Source organism: Apteryx rowi, unplaced genomic scaffold, assembly GCF_003343035.1.
Source record: "Apteryx rowi isolate R43461 unplaced genomic scaffold, aptRow1 scaffold_380, whole genome shotgun sequence".
Taxonomy (NCBI): Eukaryota; Metazoa; Chordata; class Aves; order Apterygiformes; family Apterygidae; genus Apteryx; species Apteryx rowi.
The window spans coordinates 226,979-243,524 of NW_020450308.1; the positions used below are offsets into that span (position 1 = coordinate 226,979).

General features: G+C 36.3%; 1 protein-coding gene across 1 annotated transcript in view; it reads right to left on the reverse strand.

The window, feature by feature from the left end:
* Positions 1 to 1,160: 1,160 nt before the first annotated feature.
* Positions 1,161 to 16,546, reverse strand: part of FAM19A2 (family with sequence similarity 19 member A2, C-C motif chemokine like) — a 53,495-nt gene continuing 38,109 nt past the window's right edge. Inside the window, exons 4-5 of the mRNA XM_026074202.1 lie at positions 9,027 to 9,275; positions 1,161 to 1,954 (exon numbers count right to left, since the gene is read on the reverse strand). Coding sequence (XP_025929987.1) covers positions 9,264 to 9,275 — 12 coding nt within the window. The 3' untranslated portion in view covers positions 1,161 to 1,954; positions 9,027 to 9,263. The remainder of the gene's footprint in view (positions 1,955 to 9,026; positions 9,276 to 16,546) is intronic.

Below are 16,546 nucleotides of genomic sequence, written 5' to 3' on the forward strand. Positions count from 1 at the left end.
CCAAAGAGAGGCCATATTCAGATTTTACAAAATAGCACATTTATACTTTGCACTGTCCCAAACAAAGAATCTCTTTAAGATGCTACCTTCTCTCCCACCTGTTAGCACAAATCCATACAATATTATTCCATCCTAAAATACAGAGATACCTAGTTGTTGCTACAGTTTATCCTAATTAAATTTTAATCAGAAAGGAATATCTTTCTCTGCCAACATCTTTGATCATTCCTCGGCAGAATGATAAAATATACATCTCAATTTTATTCCCAACGATCATTTATTTTAAGCTCTCCTGTGCAATAATACAGCAGAGGTAATGAAATGGTTTTGGAATAGCAGGGGATGCTGTGACAGACAGAGCACTCCAGGGTGTTCATCCATCATGGAACTTAATTTATAACTACCTAGCCATGTCAATGGCTTGTAATGATAAAAGGGTTTCCCTCTTTCTCTGAGAGTCTGGTGACCACACAGGACATTTAAATAAGTTTGCATCTATATATTTTTGACTACCATCAAGTGTGTGCGGTTTTCATTTCAGAGCACCAAAGCAAACAGTCAGAATTCTCTCACCCTCTCCAGTCAGCATGTTTATGCAGTGTCACTAAAAGGAATTGCCAGCTCTCTGTTGTATCAATATTACAGATGGTACAATATACATTAAATGGACTATAAAATTACACATTCTGTAATAACTTAGAAAAAAGCTCATAGATGCTTAAGGCCTTTAAATATTGAGGATTTTTTTTCATGGAACAGCACATCACAAAATTCAAAAAATTGCTACTGAAAAAGAAAATAAAAAGTAAATGTTGTGAGATAATGATTTTGGCAAGGATCAGAAGATCTGAATTGGATGACTCTAAGCTCTTTTTCCTTTATAGCAAACAGAGTGAGCAGACATCTACACAAGCATCCAACAATACTTGGGCTCAAGCAAGAAATTTTATTTTTTAACAAAAAAAAATCTGAATGAGTACTGTCAAATTTCAGAATTGCAAAACTCATATACATCCCTGCCTACCTTTATAAAAAGGGATAAAATAGTGTCATTGACTGCTTACCATGAATTTCAAAGAACTAAAGGTTAGGAGAGTAAAGTACATAGCAGGAACACCCATCTCCTTCAAACTAAATGGAATCTCCTTCAAACTAAATGGAAATGTATATCTTAAAGGTATAAAATGCCTTATAATGGAAGTGGTAATTGAGTTTTGACCACTACTTTTTTAACTGCCAAAGAGCTGTAGTAGTTGATTAGCCTTAGGGAAACATGTCAAACTGACTATACATTCTAATATGACTGATGTATTCAGATAACTATTACTTGTCAACAATAATTATTAACAATGGATATATATTTCCACTCCTATAACAAAAGTAACTTCAAGATGTTGAAATATGTACCTTTCAGAGCTCCAAGATTAGAATACAAATAAAAATGTCTAGAACTGCGCCATGCCAGAGGACAATTTCTGCAACAGAAATTTAATTAACGTAGTGTGCAGTCCACCAGCATTCTTAATGCTGGACCAGGGTTCATTTTAGAGAGAAGGAACCAGAACATTTTGGAGATTGACTTCATCAAGATGAAAAGCCACCAGTCTGGAATGGAGAATCTGAAAGATTGCCGCCTTTCTGCACCTTCTGAATATCACCTCTTGCGATTACAGCTGCAAATTCCTCCGCAAGTGCAATTTTACAAGTGTACACAGTTCAATCAGTTGAAATCTTTGTGACATAGAAGTTCAAAACAACTTTCCAGTATTTTTGATCTCAAGGCTGTTGCTGATTACAAGCCAGGTTCTCACTGAAACAATTGATTCTGAAGGATATACCCCAGCAATATAAAATTTCACTTCAAGGATTGCATGGAGGAATGAAATTCCTGTGTGATGTGTCCGATGTCATCAGCCTCGAGGTTGACTTGATTTGTCTTTAGCTATCGGGTTACCTGTAAAGAAAAAGAAAATCAAAAAATCAAAACTTTACATAGAGGATCTACTTTTGAAGTACTGGAAACTGAGACTGAAATATAAGATCTCTGTCCAGCAAAGCTCTTTCATGTGTTTTTAAATAAGTGAAAAATACCCAGTGGTATTAGATGGGGTTGCTTCCCAGCTCAGATTGTGTGTTGAAGTGCTTTGTTGGAATGGGACCTGACAAGGAGAAACTGAAATATGACCATGCTTAAAAATTTCATAAGAAAAATCTGAAGGTCACAGATTACCAGTCCACAAAAGTTAAAAGTGCTGGATTCAAGAAAACAGTCTGTATTATGTTCATCTTTTTCAGTGTTAGAACATCTGTATCTTAACAACTGTGTTTTTAAAATGTTAGCAATTGAGTTTTAATATTAACTGTAACTGGAGAGATATTCTTCTCTTCTTTGCATGCTACTTTAAAATGCAATGTCCTGTTAAGGGCTAAATACATTTTAGCAAGCAATAATCACTTAGTGAGGAAACAGGACAAAAAGCATGCATACATAAACATGAGATAGATATACCCTGTTATTCACCAGGGATAAAATAACTGTCAAGAAGTTCACTTGGAGTGGTTTCATCCAGGCTAACATGAAACAAGAGTGGAACAGAAGGACCACAGAGAAAGAGCGGGAGACAAAGTATTTCACAGTAATTGGACTTTCCCTGTGTCTGATTTGTTTTTTAAACATGAAAAGGAAAAAAAATCTGTCATATCAAAGAAGTATAACTTTAAGGAATATTTCTGCTGTGTCAGTGGATACAATTAATGATCATGTAACATTTTAATATCAAATTGTATCAGGGGACACCATCCCAGCTCTTGAGGAACAACCCATTGGATCGGTCACAATAACACTTTCTGGCATCAAGGGGCAAATGTTTTTCATTTTGATCGCAAAGAGAAGGGTCATGCTCCTTAATGATGAAACATTCTTTTGCCCTCAGCAAAACTATTTGCATACAGCTCTTGTCAGCTCTTGTCAGAGCAGGAACATTGAGCAGAATATTAAAAGAACTGTTCTAGGAGTTCATTACTTTAGTTTGCCTTCTCCAAGTTGTTTCTAGGAATTGCACTTAAGAAGGCAATAATAAAATTGTGCTTTGTCATTTTTATGATACATGGGTTTATTTATTACACTGCTCTTATTTTATTTTGTTCTTGCTGTTGGAAACAGCCTCATGTAGCCCCTTCTGTAGTGTAAGATTGCCTGAAAAAATAATGAAGAATTAATTTAAAAGTCAGGCAACATATTTCTATGCCATGCACCAAAGCTCAAAAGGCTGACACAGCACCTTATTGTTATTTATTCGTTGTGTTATTATAACATGCTGGAATTCTACTCATGGACGCAGGTGCCACTGTGCTGCATATTGTAAAACACACATCTCCTGATCCTATCTGCAGATGGACTTTTATTAGCTTCACTTGATACAGACATATAAAACTGTGGTAAATCAACTGATGCAAAGCTCACTGAAGACTGATCAAATGATGTGAGACTCCCAAAGAGGCCATATGAGGCCCACACAGGGTCAAAGCATCTTACATTTCTGCACCACGGAGTAGGCCAGAACCAAAGCAGAACCAGAGAAAGGTTCCTCAGAGGCACAACTGCACAAGCACAGCCTCAGTAACTCATGTGAATTAACCGCTCTGCCTACAGACACACTGAGTAAACCTTTGCTTTTGAAAAGAGAGGCTGGCAGCTTTCCAGTCATATAAAGTAAGGGCAAAGTATGCGGGGGTCTTTTAACCCTCAGAGTTCACAACACAGGTAACCTTTAGCTACTGCTGAACCAAACTGTATAGCGGAATCAAGCTGCCTGGCGCATCAGGCCAGCACACCCTGGTAGAGGAAGAGAAACATCTTTGTGACAGCACTTTCTTCCCTGCAGGTCACCATTTAAAATGGCTCAGAGTGGCAAAATGGCAGAAAATATTTCTGAGTGACAGATTTTCTGGCAAAATTCAAGTGAGATGGTCTGTGATAATTTACCCATACGTTTACCCATATGACACTGCAACTTATCACATGCATTAAAGGAAGCCCAAAGTAGTATATAAGGTGATTTTATATTGTTAGACTTCCAAATCAAAATCTTTTGAAACTAGGTATAAATGTGACATGAAAGTCTATTTATTATTTCTGTAATATCCAGTTCACCCACCTCAATGCATCAGCTACAGTGATAAACTGGAGCTAGCATTTTCACACATACATGAGTGCTCAGTTACAGGGTTGTTTGCAAGCGCAAATGTGTTCTCCTCAGTTAGTGAAGCCAGGAAGAAACTCAGGGAAACCATAAACTGCAGGCCTAAACTGCCCCTGGTCTAGCTCTACAACTGCATGGTGAAAAAATCCATGTACAAGCAACATGCACTGTTACATAGAATAAACAGGAAATATGAAGAAAAACAGTTTCAGTTAGCTGTTCAAAACTTTGCTGTATAGTGGGTGTCTAATCATATACACAGTTCATCATGTTTATACAGACTATATTGGAAAACAAGCTGCGCATGCCTAGTTTTTACGATTTCATGATTGGAGTTTTTAACCGCTTTCCCTTGCCTGAACTTATGTTATTCCCCCTGCTGTCTTTTTGTTTCCTTTTAACTTACAGGTCACACACACCAACTCTGAGGAACTCGCATAGAGGTCCACATTTGCCTCTATGCAGAAAGGTAATACTTGTTAAGCAAGCACACACCAGCCATTAACATTAATGGAAGTTATATATCCACACACATTAAGGAGAGAATGGACCCCTTAGATGAAAAGGCAATTTCATAAAGAAGCAGTGAAATCTAGTGATGTTATTTTCAGAAATGCTTAATTCTGGCTATAGTAAAAACTGTGCATTTTGAGCAGCTAGGAAGCAAGGCATTGTGCAAATGGTCTTAATAGGAGAAAAGGGACTGATAGAGGTATGTTCTAATCTTTAAAATCCTAAGAGAACAGTAACACTGAATGGGAACAAATCAAGTCTAATCAATTTTTCAGTTAATTATTAATATGTATGAAAATTAACTTTTCTGCTGCTGAACAATATAAATGGAAACAGACATAATACCTTAAGCATCCTTGGTATTGATTTGAATTAATTTGTTCATTCTTGGAACATAATTATTTCCTTTATGTTAATATATTTTTTCACATGGTTGTTATATCATAAATACAGCACATTAGACTCTCCTCACTTTCTTCTACTAAATGTGCAATTAAAGCCTAATTACTCTGCAGTTGCAGACTTTTTAATTTAAATTGGTGAGTGGCTGCTGTAAATTGCCTGTAATTGTATGTGAACTCACTTGTTCTATTTTAAAACAACAATATATAATTAAATACAACTGCAGTTTTCCACATTTTTTTTACTCATTAAACAGATTCAGCTTTTGGGTAGAACACTTTTGCCAGTGTAACCCAGTGTGGACCAGAGATGAAGAGACCTCAAAGGCAGCCCATTAGAAAAGCTACGAGCTCAAGATTTTTCTAGACAGCCTTCATTCGAGTGGTGCTGACAACAGGTGAAAAATGCCCTCACTTGCGAAATCCCCACAGCCAATGAATACTGCAGACCATCTCCTCTCTCCTGTCAGAATAGCTTCCCATACAAAACCCAGTCTGATACTTTTCCTGAAGACTTCTTTACGCTTAAGTAGAGGAAGGGAGCAAAATCAAACCTATAAAGAATGGCTGAGTGAATATTCTCTATGTAGTAACGTACCTCTTCTTGCTGTCATGCACCCAAGCGTCAGAGTTACAGGGTCAAGATTAGAAATAATACATATCTTCTATTTCTTCAGTGTGACAAATATACCACTATGCATTTGCTAACTACAGAATACTTTAAACTACAGAATAGTTTATACTTGCAAATGAGGCATCTAATTACTTTAATTACTATTTAATGATGTTAGAAGAAAATAGATAACAATGTACAATATATTGAAATCAGTGTGTGCTGGAATATTTCATAATACAACTTGGTACATTACTAATTTTTTGGCTGGCAGCTCTTTTGATTTTTTTCTATGTTTATGACAGACCATACAAAAAATCCGTATTAAAACACACTCTTTAGTTTGCAAAGTCAAGTACTTGAAAGTTAGGAACTTGCCACTGAACAGATGCCCTTGTACAGTAAACAACAGAATTTAGTGGAGGGAGTGGTGGGGAGAAGTCTATTATAATGCCAGTGGGATCGTGTATTAATGCAAATGCAGACTGTGGGAAATTTTTAAGCCATGTTTCTTCCCTCTACATTTGATTTAGAGGTATGGTGGACCTTCTGTACCAGGTGTTCACCAAAGAATATAAATAGATACACAAAATAGGAAGAACTTAATGTTGGTCTTTTCTCTTAAATTAGAACTGTTCTGTCAAGCATATAGGATTGTGCATATGGTCATAGCCTGAGCCTTATCTCGGAATGTCTCAGAATACTCAAGAACCTTCAAAGCTATCTTTTTATTATTATTTTTTCTGAGATACACAAGACAGAAAAGATTTAAAAATAATTAATAACTCACCCTGAGCTAAGTGGAAATTCATGAAACAAAGAAAAGACCTTGGCACCCATAGCTTTCTTCTGCCAAATTTTAACAGCCTATCAAAAACAATGATGCAGGGATTTCTTAAAAAGTAAGAAGGGTTCTACAAGTCTTTTTAATGGACAACCTCAGATAAGCTAAATACAAGGAATACTGTAAGATTCCCTCAGATAAATGCTTTATGAAGACACATTATGAAAATGCTTAGCTGTGGATTGCTACTGTCCTCCAAGATATCCTCCAAGATCAGCCAGAGATCTTGTACCAAGACAACCCTTATTTGTACATATCACATTTCCTTCCATTTTCTGTCTGTATTTTTATATTCTCATACCATGCATCAACAGAGCACCATGAAGTTAATAAAACTGGGTAAGCAAAGTAATTCTTTAGCAAACCTTTCCTAATAAGGAAGGAAATAGCAGTTGAAGAGGGCTATACCAGTCGTACATTTCTATGAGAGAAATAATGTTGTTTTGGTGCTGAAAACCTAATACGAGTATCACAATGCAGAAACAGAAGGGCCCACATAACCAGAAACAAACATCTGTCAATGGCTTTTTTCCCTCTCATGTCCTCTGCAAATGAAGGTCTAGACTGCAAATGAATCTTTTCAACAGATGGAAGTGCACTATCTTCTGGAATTTCAAAATCTGTACAGTGTGTTTGCCAGGCACTATCATTCATATGTGGTTTATGAAAGCAAATGACAGTTTGCATTGCCACTTGTGCATGTTTATGCACTGAAACAGATCAACTTGTAAGCTTGGAAGGTGTTTGTTCATATAATACGACTGCTTTGTACTTCTCTAATACTTTCCACCTGTGATTCTCAAAAGTGCTTTGCAAATATTAACAAAGACAGGCTCACAATGTCCTTGAAGCTTGAGAATTCTGTCATTTATTTTCTAAAAAAGTGGAGAAGCTGGAGTAAAGAGCTGCTAAGGACATTTCTGTAATAGGATTCATATGCACTTTATAGTAGTAGGTGTGGATTTGGGTGTCTGTGGTTGATAACTAAGTTTCTGAGTGCACAAGAAACCCTTGCAAAGTTTTGGGAAAGGTTTGAGGCATTCAAACATATTTCAAGGGTGTGCTTGATGCAATACCTGCAGCAGAGAACTGCAAGTTGGGAAACAGGCTGCTGCTTCAGTATCACAGACTGCTGTTTGACTTGGGCTAATGACAGCAGGCAAAATCTGAGTGATCTGTGAGTAGTTTTGAAAATGGATATTTAATGATAATTACACAGGGTCGTTTACCTTCAGTGAGGGTTATGTACTGATAGACAAGGTTTTCAAAAGTCTTTACAATGTTTCATTCCTGCCCATAAAACTTTGGCCCTACCTAACTTCTGAAAATAAGGCTCAAGAGCTGTAAAATTTTTCCTTAATTTTACTTTAGGTATTTCAGTATGAAAAGTGTTAGTTTAAACAATTTCCCAAGCCAATAACAGAGAAATTTAGACTATAAGATCCTCAGGTCTGTCCTTTAGTTATCATTTCTAGCTCATTTTATTATTTAAACTGAACATTTCCCAATACAGTTCAATGATTCAAAAGTTACTGATGCCTTCGATAAAACCAGACTCTAAAGTTTCTAATTCTTTAATACTTTTATCACACTGTGACTTATCAGAATTATATTTGTGCTAATTCTTGTGCTTAGGAATTTCCATTAAGGAAGAAACAAACATACTGAAAACTCAGTTCGCACAATGCTATTTGAGGTATAATTCTGTATTTCAAGTTTACCCACTACTCTTAATGATTTCAGTGGCAGATTTTTGGTGTTGAAGAATGCAGGCCTATAAAATCAGTGTTAAAAATCATAAGCAAAAACCAAAAGGGTATGGAAACCTTTCACATGTAAATTGAGCTTTCCACTTGCTCCATTTCTGCCAAGCATGTGCCAAGTGATCTTAAACGTGGGACTAGAAAAATAGAAAGGAAAAAACATTTGACAGCATGACATACATTTCTGAAAATGGCAGAGTCCTCTGTCTTAAACATAGTTTTAAGATAAACAGACAACATCTGCCATACCTTAGGAATATAGTGGAAATACCCTTTTTCCAACTGTTTCCTGAGTTTTGAGAAATCCAGTACAGGATGCTGAGCTTTCAGCTACGACTATAAACAACACCTAAGCGGATATACTGAGACATACTTCCTTTTTAAGCTCTGTTCTCCTCTCCAGAGCACCCAACTGCTTTCCTACAATAGTGACTATACTTAAGGTCATGAATTGGGTCTACCTTCGAAAGGAGAGTGAGTGAAGAATGACTTTTAAAGGCTCCCAGAAGCATCTGATTGACACACCAAGGCTGCTTAGCAGCGCAGTGCAGAGTCTCTTGAACCAACCTCCCGAAGTGCTGCCCAAACTAACCACGATTCCTGGGCATCTGCAGCAAACTAAGTAACTACAATGAAGAGTTAGGTACAACAATTCCTGTTAATACTGTGTAAACCTGTATTTGTACACACCTGCTGCTCTGTGAGTAATAAACCAGGGCTGGAACACATTTTCTGGAGGGTTTGACTCTTTGTTCCTCAACGAACGTCTGGCCCTTCCTTAGAATCCGACCAAGACTAGGATTCATCACAACTAGTGGTGCTCCAACGTGGAGCCAGAATATTTTGTGTGTGTGGAAAAATCAAAAATTGTCATCAGGCACAGCAGAAACCTCCTTTTTCTACTTCTCCATTCGGACTTGAAGAGTTTTACACGTTTGCCTAAGAAACAAACACATGTCAAGTACTACACTGTTACTGAATTAGTTACAGAAAACAAAATGGGGATTGACGGAATTTTCTTTAACTTACAAGGAAAAGTACAGAACGACAGGAAAAACATATTTTAGAAACAGAGTAACTTCTTTTACCAAAAGAGCATGTTTTCAAAGAAAAAAACAAACAAACAATAACAGTAATCTCAAGGGAAAAAGTTTAAACATATTCAAATTTAACAAACTCATTGATTTGTCACCAAAAACTCATTGATCTGTCACCAAAACCAAAAAGGATAGATAACACTCATTTCATCCAAGTATATCAGCAACCTTTAATTATGATAAACCAGTATTTGAAAAGCTCTTTGAAAATAAGTCCATGGATAGACCTGTGGTACAGAAAAAAGGCATAAAGTCAGAATTTGTTTTCCTCTAAATGAAAGACTCAATGTGTTCTTCCTATATATGTTTAAAGTAAAAACACAACAACAGTGTAAAGTTTGAAAGATAGAAGCATTCTGAGAACTCTACTTACAATTATCACTACTGTTGGTAGGTTATGGGAACTACCATAAAATAACAGATGACACATTTCAAAAGACAATACTGAACTCAAGCAGCTAGTTCCTTATTTAGACATATGGTATTGTTTTTAGACATGCTGATAATGATCATTTTCAAAAAGGGGTGCACAGCATATCAAAAGATTGCCTACTTTTTCGTAAACAATGCCTACAAAAAGATTATTATTTTTATTTTATTTTATTTTTCTTTAGACCTTTAACTTAGATGTCATGCTGTAGATCATTAGAAACATCTATTACAAGATTAAGCCATGGCTCAGAAGTTCAGTAACCTTTTGCTTTCATAAAGTCTCTGCACATTTAAATACTATAAAACAAATAAATATGGGTCTGGATTCATATTTGCCTGAACTCAATAGTTTACAAAATGAACCTAATTGACACAACTCACAGGAACAATTATCATAGTGTATCTTTGATGAAGACATATGAGTTACATCAAGCATAAATCTAATTCATTAGGCTTTCCAGTGTACTTCATTATTATTCTCTTCCAAAGGGTAATGCCACTAGAATGCACATTATGCAGGATGATGCCTAGACTGTCTCAGTGCTTCCATGACTTAGCAGAGAAATGAAGTTTACGATAGAATTGACAAAAATTGAACATTTTTAGATAACAGAGTTTTAAGTGAAAAAGACTTAAACCTTATTTTACTCTCTGTAACAGGCAACAACTGTAAAAATTCAGACAAGAATATCTTCTTGTAGTTTTTGTGGTGATCACAACTCCATAGTGGGACTGCAGCATCACAACAGAAAAGACTGCAAGACAATTAATTAAATAACTGTAATTTTCTTCACTTTTACAGCACTTCTTCCAACTAGTCATCTCAAATGGAAGATAAAAGTAGCCTCTTTCCTTTTTACAGATGGGGAAACAGAAGCATAATAAAGAGTCTTACTACCCTGTCAACTGTGAGAAAGTAAAAGAAGCAGAGATGGGAACACAGTCCTTACCTTTTCAGCTTAATCCTACCTCACTTACCTAAAGAAACCCTACAGTTATTCTTATTGGAAAGGGAAACCTCTAACAAGCAATTTCCTATGTCTAATATTCTAAAAACAAACAAACAAACAAAAAACTAGCCTTATTTTAAAACTATGTTAAGGTTTTTAATTGGCTAATAGATATAATGTATTTTCATCTTTTAATGTATTTTTCCAGAGACAAGGATAAGACTGAGCTTCCAATTATCCCCAGTAAAAAAATCATTATATTTTAGATCTATTTTCTTCATATGTTTGTAGTGCACTATTTTTCCAGGAATTTTGAACAGAGAGTGATAAGCCATTTGGACGAGACCAAAATAGAAACATAAATTATTTCCTTACCTGTAATTTTATCTTCTCTATGAGGGTACCTGCTGCTCTGCTAGTGCAGTACTGATGTGTTTTCTGCCTTTGTCCCAAGCTTCAGAGAATCCTCTGATGATTTTTCCCCACTTGCTTACCAGCTCCCACTGCTGGCTTTTTGAGGTAGTGCACTCACATTTGGCTCCAGGAATACTGTCATAGCTGAGGGAATATAAGAGAACTAAAAAACAAGTTAGAAAACAGCAGAGCAATATCCAGGCAGGAAAAAAAAAATGTTTAAAAACAATGAATCAGTCATCAACTTGAAACGTTTTGATCATTTTCCTCTCTTTTTCGATCCACTTAGCATCTCCAAATGAAGAAAAGACTTCCCCATGCTTGGAAAAATCCTAGGCAAAGTAGTGGGGGCTGACAGAGTAGTGGGTACTCACCTAGAGAATATAAAATTATCTTAAGAGCATCCAATTTTAATTTTCTCCAGTATGAGTACCCATCACGCCATCACTTTAATACACACAAGAAACAGATGAAAGGTGGAAGATTTGGAAGATTACAGAAAAAATCCCTGTCACCCTGTATCAAGTTTTAATAGAAGTAGGGAAAGGGAAGACTGAAGGACTTTTCACCTAAAAGTTGTCTTAGATGAGCAATTAGGAGGATTCTTCACTGCCTAGGGAAAAATACATAAAGTCTGGCTCACTATGAAGTAGTCAAGATTATGGTTGCTCATTCCTGACTAATAGTTCTAGTCATCTTGGTCATTACAGAAGAAGAAGGAAAGAGAAAAACTAGTACTGTTAGCTCAAAAAGCAAAACAGAAAATAAAACAGAGAGCAAATCCACCATCCATGTTTGAAGTTGTGAGTAGTAGATGCAAAATTTCAGTCATGCTTTTGTGGTTTTGACATATATGGTCATGAGTTCCTGTAGCATTCTTGGAAATAGTTTTCATAGCACACTGCTATTTGCTTAACTCCAGAAAATGGTAGCCTGATGCCGATCTCTGGCATGTGCCCCGAACTGTGTTTCTAACCATGATAAACTGATACAAGTCACCATCATCGCTGCTGAACTGAGTAGAAACATCTTCTTGCTTGAGTATTACGGAGATTTCCATGGGGAAGTTAGAACTTCCTATAACTTCTGTTCACTGAGAATCATCTTGATACTATTTTGGATTTCACGGTACACAGAAAAGACATACCTTTTCTAAGAGAAAAATGAACTATAGAAAATGTATTGATAATCTGCTTTGGTATTCAATTTAATTTGTATTTCTTAAAGAATATTGACATTCCTCCTCATACCTGTTTCTTCTTGTTGTCCTCTGACCAGGATGTGACCCAAGGCAAAGTAAGTATGACTGAATCAGAGTAGCTAATCATAATTAGACTCTGATGTTTTAAAATATGGAGAAATGAAGGAAAGGCTGAAAGGCTCTGAAGGTTTTTGTCTTCAAATTTCAGGGATGTAAGTATCAGTGATATTGTGATTTAAGGTCAAGAGAGAGAAAAAAGACTCCTGAATGGCACTCTCTTGAATGATTCTCCAAAACTAAATTGGCTTTGCAAGTAGTCTGTTTCAACTCTGACAAGTTGCAGTGTCCTGTTCCTTTTTTGTACTTTGAAAATATTGAACAAAAATTATTGAGCACTGGAATTAGAATGATGCCTTGAAGATGATAAATTTGCTATGCTCTCCTTTTCTAAGGTCCCTCAGAAAAGATGACAAGGAGGCAGAACAGAGTGATCTCAAAATTCTAGAAGGCCAACTATTGAGATTTTTCAGTGATGCATATGACTAAATTGGTAACAGCACTAGAAGGGGTAAAGTCCTTCAGTCTTCTTTTGGCAGGAACATGTTCCTGAGGCAAAAAGCTTCAATTCAGGATGAAGGAACAAGCTGTTGTTCTTCTGGCTGGCATCAGCAAGATATTTTCTGGCATTCTAAAACTGGAAGAAGCACAGATGTTTTGGACCTCTTAAAAATGCAGCTCTATCAAAATACTTGAATCTACTATTCATACTGAGTTTGTAGATACAGGTTGGTTAGACAGTCCATTATCTCCTTGAGATCATATCCATGCTGCAAGTCATATCATCCAAGCTGCGGGTCACATCATACAGAGAAACCACAGCAAACCAGATATTCTGTAGCTTTACCTAGAATCTCAGCATTAAAGTTCTATGAGATTCCTCGCTGTAGACATGGAAGGGACTGAATGACAGTCAGGACTGTGGGATCTCAGAAGACATCATCTGTAGATGCTAATCAGCAGAGGAAAACTCACAGTCCATTTTATAGAATATATAAAAAGTCTTTTGGAGCCTTTTTTCTATCTGCGACAGTAGTGTTTTTCCTAAGATGAATCTGGTCTTCACCAAGGTGGAAGAAGGAGTAAACTACAACTTATGAAAGTATGAACAATTCTGGAAGTTTTATGCAAATGGTTTCATGTTGGTCCTCTTCTTTTTTAATGTAGTCCTAGGCATCAATCTTCCACTTATTCTTGCCTAAAACAATTTTTTTGCTTTATTTTGAGCAGTTCTCAGACAGGACAGGAATATCTTAATTATTCTTAAGGAGAAACAAATAAGTTCTACCAGCACATTCACTTTGTTCTGCAAGGGAAGAATAGCTGAGTAATCTGATTCCAATTAGTTTGAGAGTTTTTCACTCCTCCACAGGAGACTGTGAGTAACTCTTTGTATGACTGACATTCTCTGATTGATACCCATTACCTATTTCCTCCCTTCCCTACTAGAAGGCAGAAAACCACAGATGAGACAGGGTGGTAGTGCTGAGCTTTTCTATAAACACTGCTAACGCATAAGGAGATGCCTGAAGAGAACCATGGAATTTGGGAGAATTGAAAATAATAGCTCTTGGACAGTCAGGGGCCACTGCTCCACTCCTGCATATCAGTTCTACAACTAAGTTATAAAAAGCCAGATGCATAGTTTGTGAACCCTGTGCCAAATACCCATGGAAAGAGGCTACTATTTAGGCAGTGATAATGTGAGACTTCAGAACGCCTAAGTCCTGCTGAGCTGAAATGCATCGTTTCTGACTTGCTGAAATAATCCAAAGAAGCCCTCAGAGACCACAAAGGAAGTGAGACAAGGAGGAAGCACTAGTTCTAGAGCATGTTAGCATGATTTTGGCATTTGTATTTAATCTTCCCATACGGCAGCTAATGAGGTAGTAGAAGTTCACTAGGATTTCCTAGGAAAACTAAAAAGTTCTTTTTCAAAGAACTGTCCTATCACAGCTGCTAAAGGGTAAGAGACTGGCAGAAAATGAAGCTGCAAATGAGAGTAGAAATCTCTTTGATTTCAGTGTTGAGCCTTTTCCACTTAATGGAGAAGTGGAAGAAACCAAAAATTTACATAGAGCCTTCAGAACTCATTTTTATTTTCCATCATAGAAGCAGAAAATATTCTCCAGACATGAGGACAGTACCTCAAACATGCCAGAAAAGGGAAAACTCAAAAAAAAAAAAAAAGGAAAAAGGAAAATCACAAGTGGAATCTTTCAGGACAAAGGCAGAAAACCTCTTGGCTGGACTGATGGAGTGGACGATTCTCATGTGGAAGAAAGTAATGCTTGCAAAAATCACTGATTAGTTAATTAATGACATGCAACTGAAATACATTTATGTTTTTCTTCAAATATTAAGAAATATTTTCTTTTGATTTTGGAGTAATCCCATCAGTTTTCAGTTTCTGCAGAAGCTAACATAATGCTTTACAATGGATGCTATCTGCAGTCTTACCTTAGGAAAAACTATCCCCTCATAAAAATATACAAACAATGCATTTCATTTCTCATGATTTGTACATTGTGTCTTCTCACAAAAAAATTAAAGAGGAACCCTTCTGAATAACCAGCATCAAGACCTACTGTAACCACAAGGATATGCAGCTAGGGTTGAAAACCAGTCAGGACAAATTGCAAAACTTCTAGGCAAAAATTTCTAATTAAAAAAATAATAATAATATCCTGTGTTTAGAAATTATTTTCTTTCAAGTAATGTGTTAACAAGCCCCTCTTTCCAAAAGAGCTATACCCATCATCACTGCCCTTATCCCATTCTCTCTTGATGTTCTTCACTTTCAGTCTTCAATATCAGTATCCATAGGACTCTGAAAGCCAGAAATGAATGAAACAAAATTTGATATTGAAAAATTGCTTGGGTGTTGAATGTTTGGGTTATCTTGACCTTCCCAGAAAATTTTACTGCACTTTGCATTCTGTGAGTTTGCCTATAACATTTCACAGTTAGAAGTCAACATGCCCATAATTTTCAACATTCAGGCTTTTATGGGCCTATTTCAAAACATTCTGGAGTCCAAGAGACTTCTTTTTTTCCAGAGTTCAAATGATTTGGAATAAGACCCTCGTTCCACCTGATAATCAGGTCAAAAATTCCTAAAGTCAATCCATATTTACGCTATATTTAGCATATATATTTATGGTGAGTATGAAATGAAAGAACAAATTAAGACCAAGTTGGAAACCAGGTCCAGCATGTGAGCTAGACAGCACTGGAGTGGTAACTTTTGCATTTCTGGCATTCAGGTATATCTCTAAAGAACTTTGTATTTAATTTCATACATAATTTGGATTTTCTGCATTTAGGGTCCTGTGGCAGTGTAAAAGTTTAGTACCGAACTGTTACTTCTGCTTCAAAGCATAGGCATAGCATGATGGACTACTCCTACTGCCTCTGTTACTACCTTGATTCCCTTCTTCTTTTAGACCTTTTGATTATTAGTCCCTTTGACTTACGATTTTTTTGTAAAAATTTGCCTTTGGCGCAAGGACTGTGAATAGTCTAGATTTCTGACCTATAAATGATTATCATCAAGCTGTAGGGCTAAACTCCCATCAAAAATAGACTTGTAACAAGAACTTCTTTGTAGGCTAGAACTAGGTATGCCCACTTCACAGTAAAGAAGTAAATTTGGTAAATAGCAGCTATTTTTTGAGATTGAGTGAATTGCATAGCCACTGAATATTGATGATTCATTCAAACTTTCTTCAGAGCTACACTTTTAACTGTAACACAGGTTGGCAAGAGATGCTAGCTATTTTCATCAAAGTGCCTAAGTGTCCCAAAAGAGTAGTGTTTAAATGTCCTACAAAGAAATAGAGAGCTTCAATATGAAATAATTATGATGGTAGGTCAGAGCAATAATTTCTGACTAATAGAACAAGCTAACTTGACCTAGGAAATTTCATCCTATTTCCATTCCCAGTTGAGTTGCCCCCTGAAACTTGTATATATTTTTATGAAAATGTGTACATACTGTGAAAATGCATAAATACATATATATTGTTATTTTAATGACAGATGAGATACAGTGGGTCT